Below are 18,666 nucleotides of genomic sequence, written 5' to 3' on the forward strand. Positions count from 1 at the left end.
GGGATGTCACCTGACAGGAGCGACAGAGGACATCATCGGAGGCCTGATAACTGCAGGTAAGTAATGAAGGAGGGATGGGGTCGCGAGGTAGTCCGCAATCGTGGGGGGCGGGGCTTAGTGACGGGGGGTAGCAGCAGCGGCCGGTTGGTGCATGCATGGGGCACTTGTCACGGTATTTTTGCAAAAATACCGTGATAAGGCTCCAGAGGGGATTCGCAGGGACAGAGCTTTATCGCAAGCTCTGTCCCTGCAAGGGATTTGTAGTATGTCCCTGTGATATTGCCTGAATTCGCAATGTGAATTCAGTCAGTAATATCACACTACAATCTGCATTACAAATGCAGATTGTAGTAAATAGAGCCCAAAGGCTCCTATTTATATATATATTTTTTACAAATAAATGTGATAAGGGGTCTTTTATCACCCTTTCACATTATTTTAGTTTCACTTAAATGTATTAAAAGACTTTTGGAGCAGTTTTTGTTAAAAACTACTTTAAATTATTCCAAGGGAAATGCGATCTGCTTTAAATTTACCAAAGTTAAATTGTAAAATAATATACGAGGGGAGGGGTACCCTTTGAAAGTAATGACACCTGGAGATGGCGTTAACCAGGGTTCACACCATTTCCCCTACTGTAGCTCAGCCTTCCCTGACTGCTGGCAGGGAAAGCAGAGTATGAGGTCATGGGGTGATATTGGGGGGGGGCTGCGGGAGGGGGGTGCGCGGGGGGGGGGTATGATTATGAGAGGGGTGAGAGCCAGAGGCACATGCCTGGTTACACAGCTTTTGCAAAAAATACCCTGAAAAGTGTGCAAAGAGGATTGGCATGGACAAGAGCTTTCTCGCAAGCTCTGTCCCTGCATGCAGTATTTCGATTGTGATGTATTCAAATATTGCATTGCGAATCCTGGCGATATTACATCACTTCTGGATGCGGAATGTGATAAATAGGGCTCTATAACGCTAAGGATAGTTACACATTGGCTATAGAAAACAGCCGGTCACACCACAATAATATCACGTTTGACAAGCTCTGGTAATCAGCTCTTGTACTTACAGTCAGGCCTGTCTTGTCCATGTAGGACTCTAACTGCAGTAAGTGAAAGTATATAGAATAGGCAGACACCAAAAGATGGAAATTTGCCACAAATGCTCCCAAGTGAAACTGTGTCTTGGGTCATTGGTACCAGTAGGTTCCATCCTTCTGCGCATTTACATGAACTTTGTCACCAGTGGGTAAAGGGACAAATGGGAGCAATGGTAACCCATCTAATGGGATGCTGTTCAGGTTACTTTTTACTACAAGCACTTTTCTTCAAAACACCACTCCATAGGGAATCTTTTCACATTATACCTAGGGGAGCTTAGAGGGTAGGGAGCAGTTACAGATTACCAATGTCGCTATTATATTCACCAGTGCAGCATAGTAATGTGTACAAGGAGGAGGTGTAACTATGCCCCCTCCTGCAGTCACGTACCTCAGCACCCAGGCCAGCCCAAATTATCACCGGCCCTGATCATACCACAAACATACACATTTTAATTGTAGTACACTTAACGAGAATCTTTGAACTAGTGGACAGAAGCTAAGTAGTTACATTGTGAAACATAAATGTTAGCTAATGATAAGTTTAAGGTATTTCTGCTTTAAGTAATGCATTCATGTACTTTTTCTTTGTTATAAATAACACGCCGTTCCCTTCTGCTATTTGTATTTTGTGTTGTAGCCACGGCACTCGCTGTGCGGGAGAAGTTTCTGCTGCTGCAGATAATAATATTTGTGGAGTGGGAGTTGCGTATAACTCAAAAGTAGCTGGTACAGTATAATTTATTAAACCTTCTATTCTGTTACTTTACAGTTATTTATTGAGCAAAAAGAAAAATAGAATAATTTCTACATTAAAATGCTATAGCATTTTTTGCACTTTTAAGACTTGTATAACTGAACTTATTCTACTTTGTTGCTCTACCTGCTGTTCCTCAATGGCAGGGTTGGACTGGCCCACAGGGGTACAGGGGAAATCCCCAGTGGGCCCCACTGCTTGTGGGCCCACACCCCTCCTCTAGGTGTCAGGTTTCAGACCTCAAATTATAAATTGTTACTCTATGAGACAGTCCATCACTTGGTAGAGCAGGACCACTGATCAACATGGGGGCTTGGTTCCCTTCTATAGAAACTACACCAAGATTTGCCTAATGGTTAGTCAAGCATCTGGGTCGGCTAGCCACACCCCCTCTGGTGGATGACCACACCCATTAAGCATGGGCCCCTACCACTGATTCCCCCAATGGGCCCCTCACGCCCCTGTCAGACACTGATCAAAGGTATATATTAAAGGGTAATGGACACTGTGCACACGCAAAAAAAAGGGGCCATACAATTATGTTTGTACGGCTGTATTTTTATTTGCATCTTAAGATATGTGAAACGTTATTTTTACTATATAGATACATCTGGCATAAAAATGCATCCATTATAACTTAGAAATGGGCCTATAGGACAAACAAAGATATGCTTTATAAAAAGCTATCTTAATCCGTTTTGTTACTAAGACTTTTTTTGCCCCTTTGCTGAGCCTATTTTGGCGGTTTTTGTGCTGGTCGCTTTCCAACATCAATATCAGGCATTTACATGTACAGTACCCACACACATTTTACCTCTTTTTACCTTTTTTCAGAAGCCTTTGAATTTTCAGAAACCAGCATTAGTTAGTTTATAACTCCTCACATGACAAAAGCAAACCTGCTCAAAATGGCCATAAAAAAACTTTTTTGTTATTGATATTGAAATTGCAAGAAACGAAAAGTAAATGTAATTATTTTCTAATCACCGCCAAGAAAATGTTGTAGTTCTTGCTTCACCATTAATACACTAACTCCAAAACAGCCAAATTAAATATTCTACATGTAAATTTCCTAATCAATTCTGCATTTGAAATTGATAATCTTATTTGTGTTTTACTAGTTTGAATGGAAGACATAAAATATATAGGAAAATATGGCGTCTCAAAAAGACATTACATTGTGAACAGTAGACAACCAACTGCAACATGTGTTTTTGGGGTCAGGATGGGGGGAGTTCTGGGCATTATAACCCATCATCTTATCACTTTCTGAAATGTAGGGTGTTATTGTCTGCTGAAAGATGACGTTACCATGCTTACATCTGTGGAACTTACATCTGTGGAGCAGTTTGGCTGGAGAAGGATCTTTCAATCCATCCAGAGTGGGCTGTCACTGGACCTGATGCCCATTGCAGCTATATTCTTTGCACTGCACATGCGTTGGTTGGATGGCCGCCCAGCGGGTCCAGATTTGGAAGTAAAGCCAATTAGAGCCCATCCCAGTGACAGCCCCATGTTATTTGCCACAAAAAAAATGTTCTTTATTGCCCAATTTGTTGTGCAGCCCGCATTTCTAGATGAACAGGCCTCTGTGGGTCTCATACAGAGTTGGACGGAAATCGGCTGTATGTGCTCCCACATTGTGTGCATGGAAAAATGGTGCATAGTTGCACTTACAGTATGCATAGTTGTATGTATCTAGCAGTGTGCCCGCCCCCTATGTGTATGCTTGGTTTGCTGCTAGTCCTCATCATCATCAGTGCTCACTTCCTCCTCCCTATACTTACAAAAAACACGCCTGGAAAAACCCTTATCTATGCTTTTGCCCAGTTCTACAATTCCTAAGTTCCGCCGACATGCCCCAATACAGTACAGTTACGCCACTTTGGTTATTAAGAGAAGATGCTAATGTGTACAACTATCACTCATAGTTGAGTACACACAGTTCAGCATCATGTGTAGTGAGACAACACGCAAGAAAGAGGGGGAGAAGTGTTAAACCTTCTAAAGAGCGGATAAATGGCCAGGAAGAGAAGTTGCATATCGCAACCAATCAGCTTCGTATCATTTTATAGAATGTACTTGATAAATAAAGTACTAGCTGGAAACTGATACTGTAGGTTGCTGCGGGCAACTTCTCCACTTGTCCACCTCTCCACTCTTTAGAAGGTTTAATACATGTCCCCCACATTCTGCAAACAAGCTTACATGTAACAGAGCATCATGCCTGGGATAGGAAAGACACTGCATGTCTATTTATTTTGTAGTGACATCTAGAATTTGATCAATTTCATTCTTGAATGACAGGAATTCGTATGCTGGATCAACCTTTTATGACAGATATAATCGAAGCTTCATCCATCAGTCACATGCCACAAGTCATAGACATCTATAGCGCCAGCTGGGGACCCACTGATGATGGCAAAACAGTGGATGGACCAAGAGAATTAACATTACAGGCCATGGCAGATGGTGTAAACAAGGTAATGACAATTGATTTATAGAGCAAATGCTAGTCTGAGAGTATGCGTACAAATATTGGGTGTAATGAATGATTTTTTTTATTAACCTATATGATATGCTCCTTTGTAATATGTTGACTATTGTTCTCTGGGCCTTATTCAGTGATGTACGTAAACCCAATGTCTTTAAATCTGCGTATGTGCCGAAGCCGTGCAGATCTGGGGCTGCGATGTCACTCGCAGTGCCCCAAACGCCGTAGTATGATTGACATGTTTCTAGCATTTTGGGGCAATGACAGGGCAGCGACACGGAACGTTATAGAAAACGGGGGAGTGTCGGCCTCATTTGCTTTATGCATCTTATGGCATCTTAGGGTGCAGCTTCACTGGCCCCGGCAGCGTGAGGTTACTCAGATGTCCGATGGTCACGCAGTTGATCTGATGGCTGCACAATCGGATCTTCTAACTTAAGACAACTTCTGCATACAAAGACAGCCACTGCGGAAAAAGACCCTCAGGCCCCCTGTCACCATTCCAACCGTTGATAATATAAGTGTTTGGTTTCAGCGGATGAGGTTCTTCTATATAAATATTGGCACAGGCTTTTTGAAATGATATATTTTTTCTAGCATCTTATTTTTCTCAAAGAACTTGAAGAAGTGACATACAGTAGTGTCAAAACAGTATGCTTTTCTTGAGGTTTTGGTGTTCAGATAAATACAATTCTTCAAATTCACCCATGATGTAAGAATGAAGCCTCAGTGACTTTTGTGAATATTTATTTTTGCCTCATATTAGCATATATATATATATATATATATATATATAGTATATTTATATATATATATATATATATATATATATATATACAGGTTGAGTCTCCCATATCCAAAATGCTTGGGACCAGGGGTATTTTGGATATCGGAATATTCCGTATTTTGGCATATTTGCATACCATAATGAGATATCTTGGGAATGGGACCCAAATCTAAACACAGAATGCATTTATGTTTTGTATACACTTTATACACATAGCCTGAAGGTCATTTTATACAATATTTTTTATAATATTGTGCATCAAAAAAAGTGTGTGTACATAAATTAAATTCATTTATGTTTCATCTACATCTTATACACACAGCCTGAAGGTTATTTTATACTATATTTTTAATAATTTTTGCTTTAAACAAAGGTAGTGTACATTAAACCATCAAATATCAAAAGTATCACTTTCTCAGTCATGCTAAAAATATTCCGTATTTCGGAATATTCCGTATTTCGGAATATTTGGATATGGGAGACTCAACCTGTATATATATATATATATATATATATATATATATATATATGTACTTTATATGCACAAGAGTAAAGACTGGTGCTAAATACACTACTACTTAAGTGTTATGTTATATGCCAATGTGGTAGGTACTCCCACTTTTGTGATCTATACGGATCTTTTTTATGTGTAGTTGATTATTTTCAATTGAAGGATGTATTTTTATAAATTTAACAGACTTGTTGGCTCTGAATATCTGTGAGTGGGCTGTCTGCAATTCTTTTTACTCCCACTTTTAAGTAGGTGGCAGCTATAGTTCAGTATTAAGTATGGTGGTAATTCATACTTGTAAATAAAATAGTAAAAAACATATATAGCGCCTTACAGTGCTTATAGGTATTTATCCACAGTGTGATTGGTGCAAAAAAAGCAATATATAGTAAAAGCCTATCTTTTTTGTCTTTAGGATACTCGGTTGTTGTAGAAGTCCGATTGGTCAATGAAATATATATATATATATATATATATATTTTAGGGATGTGCAGGCTCGGTTTTACTTGGATTTACTCGGTTCTTATCGCCACTTTACCGCAAATTCGGATTTATTATATTGGCTACCCAAAACACATGATAGGCGATAGCCAATAAAATGCCGTATAAAGATCCGAGTAAATCCGAGTAAAACCGAACCCGCTCACCCCTAATATATATATATATATATATATATATATATATATATATATATATATATATATATAGAAAAGGAAATATAAAAATGAAAAATATCATAACATTGTGCGTATTTTAGGAACTTTTTTGTCCCCCTTTAAAAGTCAAATACAGTTGCCAGTGTACAGAACATGGTGTCATACATAGGGTTAAATGTTGGAACTATCAGCCCCATATAGTATATTAAAACCCAACCAAAATTACACAGAAATTATTTTTATTAAAATAAAAAATCAAAGAAAACATTAAACACCATGTAATATTGTGGATCTCCATCCACCAATACATATTGCACATACAATGTTAAAAAAATAAATTGCTTATTTGTCCAAATGAGGAGTCAGGGCAGTCCAGCTTACCAACGCGTTTCGTCAGCAGGCCAGACTTCATCATGGGATCATGGGCATAGTAGAGACTGGACTGCTGAATCCTCTAAATCATGACAATTTCCTTTATATATATACATATATATATATATATACATATATATATATATATATACATATATATATATATATATATATAATATATATAAAGCAGACTCCTTTTTTTTTTTTCTAAATTAAGTGACACAAACATTGCCCTAGATAAGGGAATGCTTCAGTATAATGTCCCTTTAAATTCAGTAATTGCGGCACCATACTTGCTACACATTGCATCCTTTAGTATAATGTATATATGAATGTATGGTTTTTCTTTAGCAACAATGGATATGGCCCCAGTTGTTGTTATTATTATTAATAATTATTATTAATATTATTATTATTAACACCCAATGCAGACCATAAATATACAGAAATTATACTAATAGAGTGCATCCCCACAGACTTTCTTTTTGAAGGTACAGAGTTCATCCCAACATGTAGGTACGTAACCCGGTCTCCAAAACCTCAGAGGTGACAGAGAATTAAAGTTACTTTGTAGAGAGAAAAAGGCTGCTCGTCCTACCATGAAGCAGGGAAAACAGTTGTCCTTACCAATTACAATAGTAGATGCAACCTGCAATAAAAGACTTCTTCATGTGTTTTTTTCTCAAACAAAAAGATTAGGTGGCCAATAGTGAGTGACCACATCCCGCTTGGCATTTTTTGCTCTGCTACAAATGTGCATAACAGGACAAAGGGGGCGTTGCGCCATCTCTGACCTGGGCTCGGGTAATTTCTACCTGCCCCCCTCTCATCTCAACGCCCCTGGTTATCCTTCTATATTAAGCTTCTTTTATTCTACAGAATGTAACCTTACGAGCAGAGCCCTTTTACCTAACTGTCTTATCTTTTCTTACCCAGTCTTTTTTATTATTATTGTTTTGTTCCCAATATTGAGGTGGAACTACAATAAATATGTTGGCACTATATAATTAAATAATAATGATGATATTTCAAATTACAGCATATTCACAGATATTTCCAATGCCTCTTGCAGGTGGAAGATTTTAGAATCATGTTATCGTTCATCTTAAAAAACATAAGTTATGATTGGCTACAATATCATCACTCACATTTCACCTCTATGGTATTTACAGGGTCGCGGAGGGAAGGGAAGTATTTATGTCTGGGCATCTGGAGACGGTGGAAGTTACGATGACTGTAACTGCGATGGTTATGCATCAAGCATGTGGACGATCTCAATAAACTCTGCAATTAATGACGGAAGGACGGCATTGTATGATGAAAGTTGTTCCTCGACATTAGCGTCTACATTCAGCAATGGCAGAAAGAGTAACCCCGAAGCTGGTGTGGTGCGTATAAGGGAAAAGCCCCCGTTTCACCACAGCAACAGTGGTTGTGCTTTTGTTACAGCATATTTTAAATGATAGAAAATCCCTTGATTCTTCCTCTACCAGCTAATGAGAAATATGTTAATAATTAAACAGACCAAGCAGTGCATTGAGTTGCATGGGTTTGGTTACTGTGCTTGGCGATACAATACATATGCAATAATAATAAAAAAAAGCATTGATTTGCCTCATCAGTTGTAAGCAAATACATGATACAAAGATTTAGCAGAAGGAGAAAATGGATAGGATACAGTAGAAACGTCCCTATCTGTTTTTTGTGAAATAAAAACAGAACTTGCTACAAAACAATACAATATAACTATATATTATACATATTATTCACTAAGGGGAAATGTACTAAGCTCTGGAAAGTGATAAAGTGCAGAGTGATAAACTACCAGCCACTCAGCTCCTAACTGTCATGTTACAGGCTGTATTTCAAAAATGACCGTTATAAGCTGATTGGTTGTACACCTGCCCCTATATATAGTTTGATGCAGAGTTGAACATAAATTGGCTGTAGCTACTTTCACATTGCAAGCGCAGCATAGGTGTGCTCAGTGTCTTGGTAAGGGGAGTGCGTGACACCCCTCCCCCGGACATAGACCACTTGCCTCGTTTTCATATTGCCTCTTCATCCTAATGAGGGATCCCATGTGCTTCTCCTAGAGTTTCTTCCTAGCCAGGCGGCGGGTGCTCCCCAAACAGCTCCACCAGGCTCCGCCTGCTGTTCCTCACTCACGGCTGCTCTTCCTGGTAGCCGGTCAATGACGTGGTGGTGCTGGGTGCTGACCTCCTACTGCACAGCCCCATCCCCGGGTAACACTGCAGGGATCAGTGTCTGCCGATCCCAGTGTTTAGTCATGTTCAGTACAAGTTGGACCTGCCAAAGAGGTGTATGGACACTCACATTGTATGCCCCATACACACACCTATGATGCACAGAGCTAAATGGGCATTTTTGCCCATATGCAAAGTTTTACAAAGCTTTAGACTGTTTCCCCATCCATAACATTGGTTTCATACACGTCATCATTTTCAGTGTGCTTTTACATCTGCCCTATCCTTGGGGCAAATAATCCGTCATAAAACAGGCTTATTTACACTTCCGAACAACTCTGTATAATCTGCAATTCCATCAGCACACCCTCTCTGAACAATGCTTTCCTGAATATGCCTCGTTACAACCCAGCTACGTCCCTTCAGTCAACATAAGACCTAAGACATGAGGGACTCTGCATTCTTAATAACTGCGTTTACATGATATTAAAGCATGTGCAGTGTGAAAACACGCAAGATACAGTACACAAAAGGACTTACATTCAATTCAGCCCCTTCATCTACTACACCTATTTACACGCAATAATTATATTTAGAACGATTTCCAGTTTTCAACTGAAGATATCATCATGCTTAACATTAATGCATGTAACAAAATCAGGATAATATTAGCCAACCTTACAACTGGAATAGCCATACCCTGAATGTGCATGCTCACTGCCCCTATCTGATTAACTAAACCCCTTTTGGCCAGGGGAAATACTGATTATTCAGTAAAATATTGCACTGTTATGGGTAGATTTACTAAAGTGCGGGTTTTTAGAAATTGAGTTGTTGCCCATAGCAACCAATCATATTCTACTGATTGGTTGCTATGGACAACATCTCCACTTTTAAAAACCCGCACTACAGTAAATATACCCCTTGGTTGCTATACATCATGACTGTACTTCTTGCTTAGGAGTATGATATAATTCTGAATATTGGTTCATTGAAATTCACAACCAGTTGAATGAAATAACAGGTGCGTTTTCAGACAAACTATCAAAAAATGATCATTTCCCATATTTGAGTACATAATAATATTTCAAATGAAATGTTCCAGACATTGCTTTATTGGAGTTATTTTTGGGCAGGATTTGGTAGATCTATTTCCTGCAAAATCACTTGACCTGCAGCTCTGTCAGCCTCTTTATATACAGTAGCCCTTATTAGTTTTTACTTTTTTTGTAGTAAAGGGTCTACTATCATTTATCATTCATACATCATTGAAACTTTGGTGAAGATTTATCCTTGGGGTGTATATGAAATTTACCTATGAGAGATATTGAGACCGTTCTGCCAGAACTCATGTGCATAGTTTTCTCATTGATCATAGCCCATGAAAGATATGATTGATTTCTTCATAGCATAAAACCTATTATGCAAAGTGTTTTGCAAGATTAATATTTCATTGCAGTCAGATTAGTTGTGAATCATATGACTTTCATTATATTCCATGACCTGTGCATTTTTAATTTGTGTTTTCAGGCGACAACAGATTTGTATGGAAACTGTACCCTACGTCACTCAGGAACATCAGCAGCAGCACCAGAAGCAGCTGGCGTCTTTGCGTTAGCCCTGGAGGCGAAGTATGTTGACTTGACTTTCTTTTACTCACATAGGATACGACAGAAAAAAAACCCTGCATCCTGCCTACTCCCAGACATGCACACTTAGTATTGGAAATATAAAATAGACACCTCTAGAAGATACGTTCGACAGGGAATTTTACTTGTTCTCCCTTTAAAAACACATCAATCAACTATTATATAGATATATATATATATATATTAATATATATAATATATATATATATATTTATATATATATATACAGTATATATATACTGTATATAAAATACATAAAAAGAATGTGCGTCATAGTCTTAAGTACCGCTCCTTAACAAACACTTGAACCACAGGCAATTCAATTCAACATATAGAAAACAGAGAGATGGAGGGCGCACAGGTGAGTATAATGGTCAAATTGACTTTACTGGAAAGTATTGCTCACTTACATCAAAGATTGTAACAGCGAGTGTAATACTGTACATAACCAATATTCCAGGGGTCCGTTCTGATATCTCCGGAGTATATCAGTATCCATCTCCCGGTCTCAACACAGTACTCCGAATGCACCGAACCAAGTCTCGAGTGCTGGCAACAGCGTCTGACATCACAACGTCCACGTCCTCCAGGCCATGCCCAATGCATTTCATCATCAATGGACTTTGTCAGGGGGTCACCTGTACTGTATATAGTGTATATATATATATAATGTGTATATATATATAATGTGTATATATATAATATAGTGTACATACACAGTATATACAGTGTATATATATATATATATATATATATATATTATATATATACAGTATATACGGCTCGTGTCTCAGAAATAGGCAAAACGTAATCTTTCATAGACAAACATAATCATTCCTGGACAAAAGTCCATGGAAGATGATGTTTGTCCATGAACAGGGCGGATGGGACGCAGGGTTAGTTCCCACTGAGCCGGTCTCCTTGGTGGCCGGCGGCCGCCCTGCCCACCCTGCACCCTTCAATGACCCCACTCCGGCTCTCCACCATCGCGCTACCGTGATCAGTTCCGATCGGGCAGCTGAACTAACAGTCCTGCAGCATGGCGGCCGCCCGGCCCTTCAATGTTCCAGCGCCAGCAACACCGCCCGTGCGGCCTCCTCTTCCCCGGCGCCGGTTGTCTCGCTCCCACGATCGGAACTTAGTTCCGATCGGCAGCTAAACAGCACAGCAGCCTCCCGGCCCTGTCTTACCCCCACCTACCGCGCAGTCACTTCTTCCCAGTGAGCCCCGCTGCTGCGATCGGAGCTCAGCTCCGATCGGGCAGCTGCGCTGTGCGAGTGCAGAAGTCTTCAAGCCAGTGTGACTGTCTTTTAAAAAAAAAAAAAAAAATGGCCGACAGGGGAGCTGCTGCGCATTCCCAGCCGCAGCAGCTCCTCCCATAAGCCTTTGCGGAGCCCGGGGACGTCAGTCAATACTGACGGCCCGCCTCCAGACCCTCCTCCAGCCTCTTACACAGGGAGCCAGGGACACAGGCAGCAGACGCAGCTGCTAAACAAAAGCAGGCAAGGAGGTGGGCTGACAAATAATTGTGCTGCGTCACCAGCAGAAAAAATATTTTTTAAAGCATAAAGTAGGTTTGATATATATATATATATATATATTATATATATATATATATGTATAATACATATAAAAGATCTGTATATATATATATATATATATATATATATATAATCTATATTATATATATCTATATATGATATCTAAATATATAGTGATATATATAGAGTCTGAGAGATATATATAATATCATATATAACTAATATATATATATAGCTTATATATTACTTTTCATATATATAACTATCATATTTATCATGTGACATATATTGCTTTTCAGATGTATGCCTGCAACCTGTATATAAATATGTATATTTAATTATATATATATTTACTTTAAATACACATAAATATATATCATATACTATATATATATATATATATATATATATATATACAGCACAGTATTGCAATGTTGTTTATATTTTAGAAATATTTAATACACACATATATATATATATTTTTATTTTTTTTATTATTATTTTTTTTTTGCAAGTGGATGGGAAGCACTATCCCAAAATAGTTGAGCTTTGTATATAATTTTAACCATCTAAAATGCTGTACAATCGTGCATCCACTTATTATATGTTCCTGCTTAGACCGAGGAAATAGGCGGGCACTAGGACGCATTTAACATAAATATATATATATAATAGTCTAATGCTGACCATACATGGTGCGATGGTACCTTGCAATGCGACGGGGGAGCCGACATATCGGGCGGTCCCTACACATGGTGCGATCGGGTCGCCGACCCCCCGATATGGCGGCTCCCCCCTCCTGTTGATGTAGATTAGAATAGCTACAGGTAAAGTGTATTGTGTACAGTTTTCTCCACTGAAGCACCTTGCATGAGGTAACCCTTATTTCATCAGATTTCAGGAAAACAAACAATGGCAGTTTATTTTTGTGAAAGTTCTTGCTTCTGAGAAGAGAGCATCAGGGCTGCATCCAGAAATTTCCCTAGCTGGTTTTCAGACCCAATCCGCCTTTGTCCATGAAAGATGACATTTTGCCTCTTTCTGAGACCCGATTTTTGGTGGGAAAAATCCAAACTTGGCGGGAAAATTCGAACCTATCTGAGCCTGCACATCCCTAATTAAAGTCAAGTACTTTATTTTTGCTGTACTGTATTTATTTTACTAATTTTTATTTTTGCAGCAAAATAGTCTCCGTTTTTATGAACCAGATTAATGCTGAAGCTCAATGAGAATAATTATTTTAGAATGTGCAAATTCTCACCTGCAAATGGCTGTTTTTTTGTTTGTATTTAGCATGACTACATATTAAATAATTATTGTGAGCTATTAAAAATATATGCAGTGATTATATTATCAGGTAATTAGCTCTACAGCTGATTTTGTTTCAATATTGCAATTTTCTTTGCCTTGCAATAGCCCAGGTCTCACCTGGAGGGACTTACAACACCTAACAGTGCTGACATCTAAAAGGAATCAGCTTCATGATGAAGTTCATAAGTGGCGCAGGAATGGTGTCGGCTTAGAATTTAATCACCTGTTCGGCTATGGTGTGCTGGATGCTGGCTCCATGGTTAAAATGGCGAGAGAGTGGAAAACTGTCCCTGAGAGATTTCATTGTATCGGGGGATCGATACAGGAGCCAAGGTAAGTTCAAGAGCAAGCATGAGATTTCAGAACAAGTATTATAACTGTAAAAGCATAGTAGGATGGACACTATGAAAGTGGCAAAAGCTAGATATTTTATATATACCAATTCCACATATTACGCACTATTATTATTCATGTGTACACAGCAAATCCGAGGATGGTGCTATGCTTAATTACAGGTCCTGCTTCCTCCTCGCACCTGCACAGTTCACTCACTTGAGATGTTTTTTTAGGTCATGCACATGTGCTAGTACGTATTGTATAAGCGCTATGCTAATGAGATACAGGTGGGCAGAGATCGCCGGAGGGGTGTGTTACCATAACACCTCTTCGGTGACTCTTTTTCTAATTATAGATGTGGTTCGGTTTTACTCAGTTATGTTCGGATCTTAATAAGGGCATCATATTGGCTGTCCAGCTCTCTTATTGATTAGCCAAAAAAATGAATCCAAACTAATCAGAATGTGCGTTAATTTGGTGAAAAGAACTGAGTCCAAACTGAACTGCTCATCTCTAAGTTTAATACATTGCTATACCAAGACATCTTGAAACACAGCAGTGATACAGTAAGCAGAGATAACTGAGATGTTTATGCATCCTCCCCACAGTCACAATGTTTAAAATGTACTCTAGTACTATGAATCAATTCACAGAAGCTATATATCGTTCCTATATTATCTGTAAAATATGTAACTGGTATGAAAAAAATTATATAGATTAGCAATGGGTATCTGGTTCTTGCAATGATCCTTTAATGTACCGTAACATTTGATCTACTTATGTGCATGTTGCTTGAGTGAATAATAAGAAATAATTTAGATCTCACTTTATTCTGGTTACATTTAAGCTTATAAACCTGAATTATTTTTATACCGAGTAACAACAAAACAACTGTCGCTAGGGGATTGCATTGCAACTTCCATTAACATTTGATTCAGTCATGCTATGGATAATTGTTGTTTTTTCCTCCTCATAGACTTGCAGAAAAGATTCTATATATAGTCTCTTGAACATCCTCAGCCGTGCACCTTAGCAACCCTGTCAATTAGTGCAAAAAGCTGGGTAGCAATTGCCGTCTGCAACAATTGTTGCGAGGCAGCTCCATTAATATTTATAATGCTTTATGTTATTATACTATCTACAGGATTATAAAGAGGGAAATGCATTGTGAAAAGGAGAACTTATGCTAAAACTCATTCAATATGTACCTTGTAATTACAGTATATGTCAAGTACTCATTCTTTTGTGATAATCGTTCAGTAAAATGATAAAGAATAAACATTTATTCTTCACAGTGTTCTTGGATGATTAAGACTAGAAATTAAAAATAATGAGAATGCAAAAACAAACACATATATAGTATTAGGAGAGAGACAAACAGTACAGACATACACACAGGAAAGAAAGACTGTACCTTAATGAAGAGACAAACATACTGTATATACACACACAGCAGGGTTAACCTATAGAAAGCAGGGCGTGCTCATTACTTTCCTGGAATTAAAGGACTGTACCACAGTGTTAATTTATAATTAATCTATACCATGTGACCCACTTGAAATTTACCTATAACATACTGTATATTTATAAATGTAAAATATGGTGCTATGGAATCCTTGTTGCGCAATATACTGTATAGAAAAATGTATAGTCTTGTTTAATAAAGAGGTATAAGACTAATTTGCTGTTTCAACCTTTTCCTCCCCTTTGTAACAGGAAAATACCTGCTGACGGAAAATTGATTATTACGCTTACAACTGATGCTTGCGAAGGGAAGGAAAACTTTGTTAGATACCTCGAACATGTACAAGCAGTTATAACGGTGAATTCTACAAGGCGAGGGGACTTAAACATCAATATGACATCACCAATGGGAACCAAGTCTATCTTATTGAGCCGCCGTCCCCGGGATGATGACTCGAAAGTTGGCTTCGATAAGTGGCCATTCATGACAACTCACACGTGGGGTGAGGATCCAAGAGGGAATTGGGTTCTCGAGATTGGGTTTCTCGGGAGCATGCCAGAGCAAGGCGTTTTAAAGGAATGGACCCTGATGCTGCATGGAACTCAAAGTGCTCCCTATATAGACCAAATAGTTAGAGATTACCAGTCAAAATTAGCTATGTCCAAGAAAGAAGAACTGGAAGAGGAACTGGATGAAGCTGTCGAAAGAAGCCTGAAAAGTTTATTAAGCAAAAACTAGCACCGTACTGCATGTCTGTCTTATATATTCCTTTCCAGAATTTCCTCTTTCTAACACTTAAATTTCTGTATAGTATAAAATGGCCTCCTGGTACCATATGTTTGAAATATTTATAGTCATCTATTCCTTTATTTGGAATCAAATAAATATATATTTTTACAGTATTACCCCTAATATTGACAAAGTGAACACACTCATTGAGAGTTTTGTGTCCAATTGTCATTACTTATGGAACAAAAGCAAAAAGTAAATGTTTCAAGAAAAAATGCTAGCTAAAATAAAATCTTCTCTTTGATGAAGGAGAATTTAACAACAAGCATATTACAAACCATCACAAACAAAAATTAAAGGGAAACTATGATGTAATTCTAGCTTAAGTAAATTGTGGATAATGTCAATTGAACCATATCCATAAGGGTCTAAAATTTCAGTAATTGAATAGGTAATGCTACTTCTCTTAATCATCCGCCTCTTATCCAATCTCTGTATATCAGATAGAATTTGTGACTTTTATGGCACACTTGATAAAAATATTTGAAAAAATATAGCAAATATGAGGAGGCTCAAAAAATGTATAAACTGGGTCTCGTTCTCTGTTCAATCCCATAGTTTATCATAGTTCTCCTTTAAAGTGTAAAAAATGTTATGCACTGCACAAACCCAAGACCTGGGAATGGCAGTTTTTGATAACTAGACAGACCAACAATTTCAAAAAAATTATCCAATTCTCACTGGAGTTCCCGATGTTCTCAGATGCCTGTAGACCATCAACATTCTTTATTAACAATGAACATTCCCTATTACACTCTACTTCTCTCTTTCCCTCTCTCTCTTACTCGCTCATTGTCTCTCTCAATATAGATATATATATCCGTTACAGCAACTTGTATAGTATTTTAACTATATATTTCAGAATGGGGTAAAGACATGATTTATAGAAAATGTTTATTACTTTAAATTAATGTTTTAATAAATTATTTTAAGATTCTTCAAGGGGATTTTTTTTTATATCATAATGCCCGCAACAACTGCCAAGTGTGCAATAAAATATCAGAAAATGTAAGTAACATTGGTTTTATAACAGCGAGGCACAAGAAAATGGAGATATTAAAGCACAATCTATATATTTTTCATATTGTCTGAGCATATTTATGCAGGGTACAGTAAAATTATTACAGGAATTTCCTTCATATCTAGTGTAAAACACAAATGTTTTATGCCATAATCAGTTTTAAAAGATAAGAAATGTATTTTATTTGGAGAGATGATAATAAACCAAAGGAAAGTATGTATATGAGTGTATGTATTGAAGATGACACACATAAACTCACACAATCAGTACAGTGTGCATTTCACACGTGTGCATGTATATGTGCTAATGAGATCAGAATTACTATTTTTTAAAGTAATCACTTTCTGTATAAAAATCCTTGGTCTTCAATTGACCTCTGTGAAAATTACAGATGACCATGTACATTCATTTGCATTGCATTCTTGTAAACAAGTTATATGTTGAAGAAACAAAAAAAACATTAAATGTCTTATATAGCAGCAATTTTTAAATATGTTTGTTTATATTTATTAGCTTATTCTTTTAAACAATTTAAATAATCACATAATTTGTTATATGCAAAATAAAATGACCAAATTGATAAAATTAAGAAAAAGCTTCAGAGAATATCATAAGTTGCTATTAAATAGGAGTAAAATCTGACACCTCCAGTGAGCCAGTGAGTCCGTGCACTGGGTTCACTGGCAGTGGCTTCCCATTGGAAGCACTACCTGCCAATCACACATAGGACAGGCAATCCCAGGGGAGGTGTTTTCTCCCCCTGGGACTACCAGTCTGGGCTGTAATTAACATAGCATGCTTTCAATAGGAAGCCACTTCTCTGCCTTACGCCCAGCCCTATCCGGCTTCGAGGTCTGTAGCCAATGCAGCTCCTAGAAGCCGGTGATTGTGGGCTTGCGCCACCACCGGTTCCACAGGTGTCAGTGCGCATGGGCTGGTCCCAGCCCCTTCCAGATCCATTACACAGACACCAGAATTATCTTCTTAGGCTCTGATTCCAGACAGCAGCACTGGCAGCCCCCCATTTGAAGAAGGTAGTAGTCGCCGCTAATAATAAGCTATATTTTCCCAATAACAGACAGCATCTTAGCTTCCTTAAACTTAATAAACTTGGTTAAAGTTGGGTTGTAAACTAATTCATATATTGGTAAATAATGAAATTCAATATCACATTTTAGTAAGAGGGACAAATACTTTTTAGCTATTTAATACATTTTGTGGTTTGGTGTACCAACAGTAACTCAGTGCAATTTAAAATAGGAAAACAGGATGATTTAATGTGTAAAAAAGAATACTTATTGCTGCTAGTTATGACCAGGGACTCATTTTGTAGATTCATTAGAACACTGATTACATGAACGCCAATTGTCAAATGTCACTTACCTGATCACAATCCAAGGGAGCAATATTTTTGGTATATTAGCCCTTAAAAAGTAAATTGTATTGTGAAATAACGAGACAAAAAAAAAATACAACATACATACACAGTTTGTATGTATCACAACAAACCAATTATCCAAACCCTTGGTCCCAGTTAGTTCAGAGAATCAGAGTACTACTGTATTATTATTATTATTATTATTATTATTATTATTATTATTATTAATAGTACTGTAGTATAGACTTGTACAGGTTAAATTATTATTATTAATAATAATTACTAATAATAAAAAGAAAAGA

At 37.7% G+C, this 18,666-nt stretch overlaps 1 protein-coding gene across 1 annotated transcript in view; it reads left to right on the top strand.

The window, feature by feature from the left end:
* The window catches only part of PCSK2 (proprotein convertase subtilisin/kexin type 2), a 195,006-nt gene extending 178,099 nt beyond the window's left edge, over nt 1–16,907 (top strand). The window contains exons 7-12 of the mRNA XM_088477202.1: nt 1,731–1,819; nt 4,155–4,330; nt 7,840–8,055; nt 10,405–10,505; nt 13,481–13,708; nt 15,428–16,907. Coding sequence (XP_088333328.1) covers nt 1,731–1,819; nt 4,155–4,330; nt 7,840–8,055; nt 10,405–10,505; nt 13,481–13,708; nt 15,428–15,914 — 1,297 coding nt within the window. The 3' untranslated portion in view covers nt 15,915–16,907. The remainder of the gene's footprint in view (nt 1–1,730; nt 1,820–4,154; nt 4,331–7,839; nt 8,056–10,404; nt 10,506–13,480; nt 13,709–15,427) is intronic.
* The last annotated feature ends 1,759 nt before the right edge of the window (nt 16,908–18,666 follow it).

Source organism: Taudactylus pleione, unplaced genomic scaffold, assembly GCF_031769625.1.
Source record: "Taudactylus pleione unplaced genomic scaffold, aTauple2 ptg000201l, whole genome shotgun sequence".
Taxonomy (NCBI): Eukaryota; Metazoa; Chordata; class Amphibia; order Anura; family Myobatrachidae; genus Taudactylus; species Taudactylus pleione.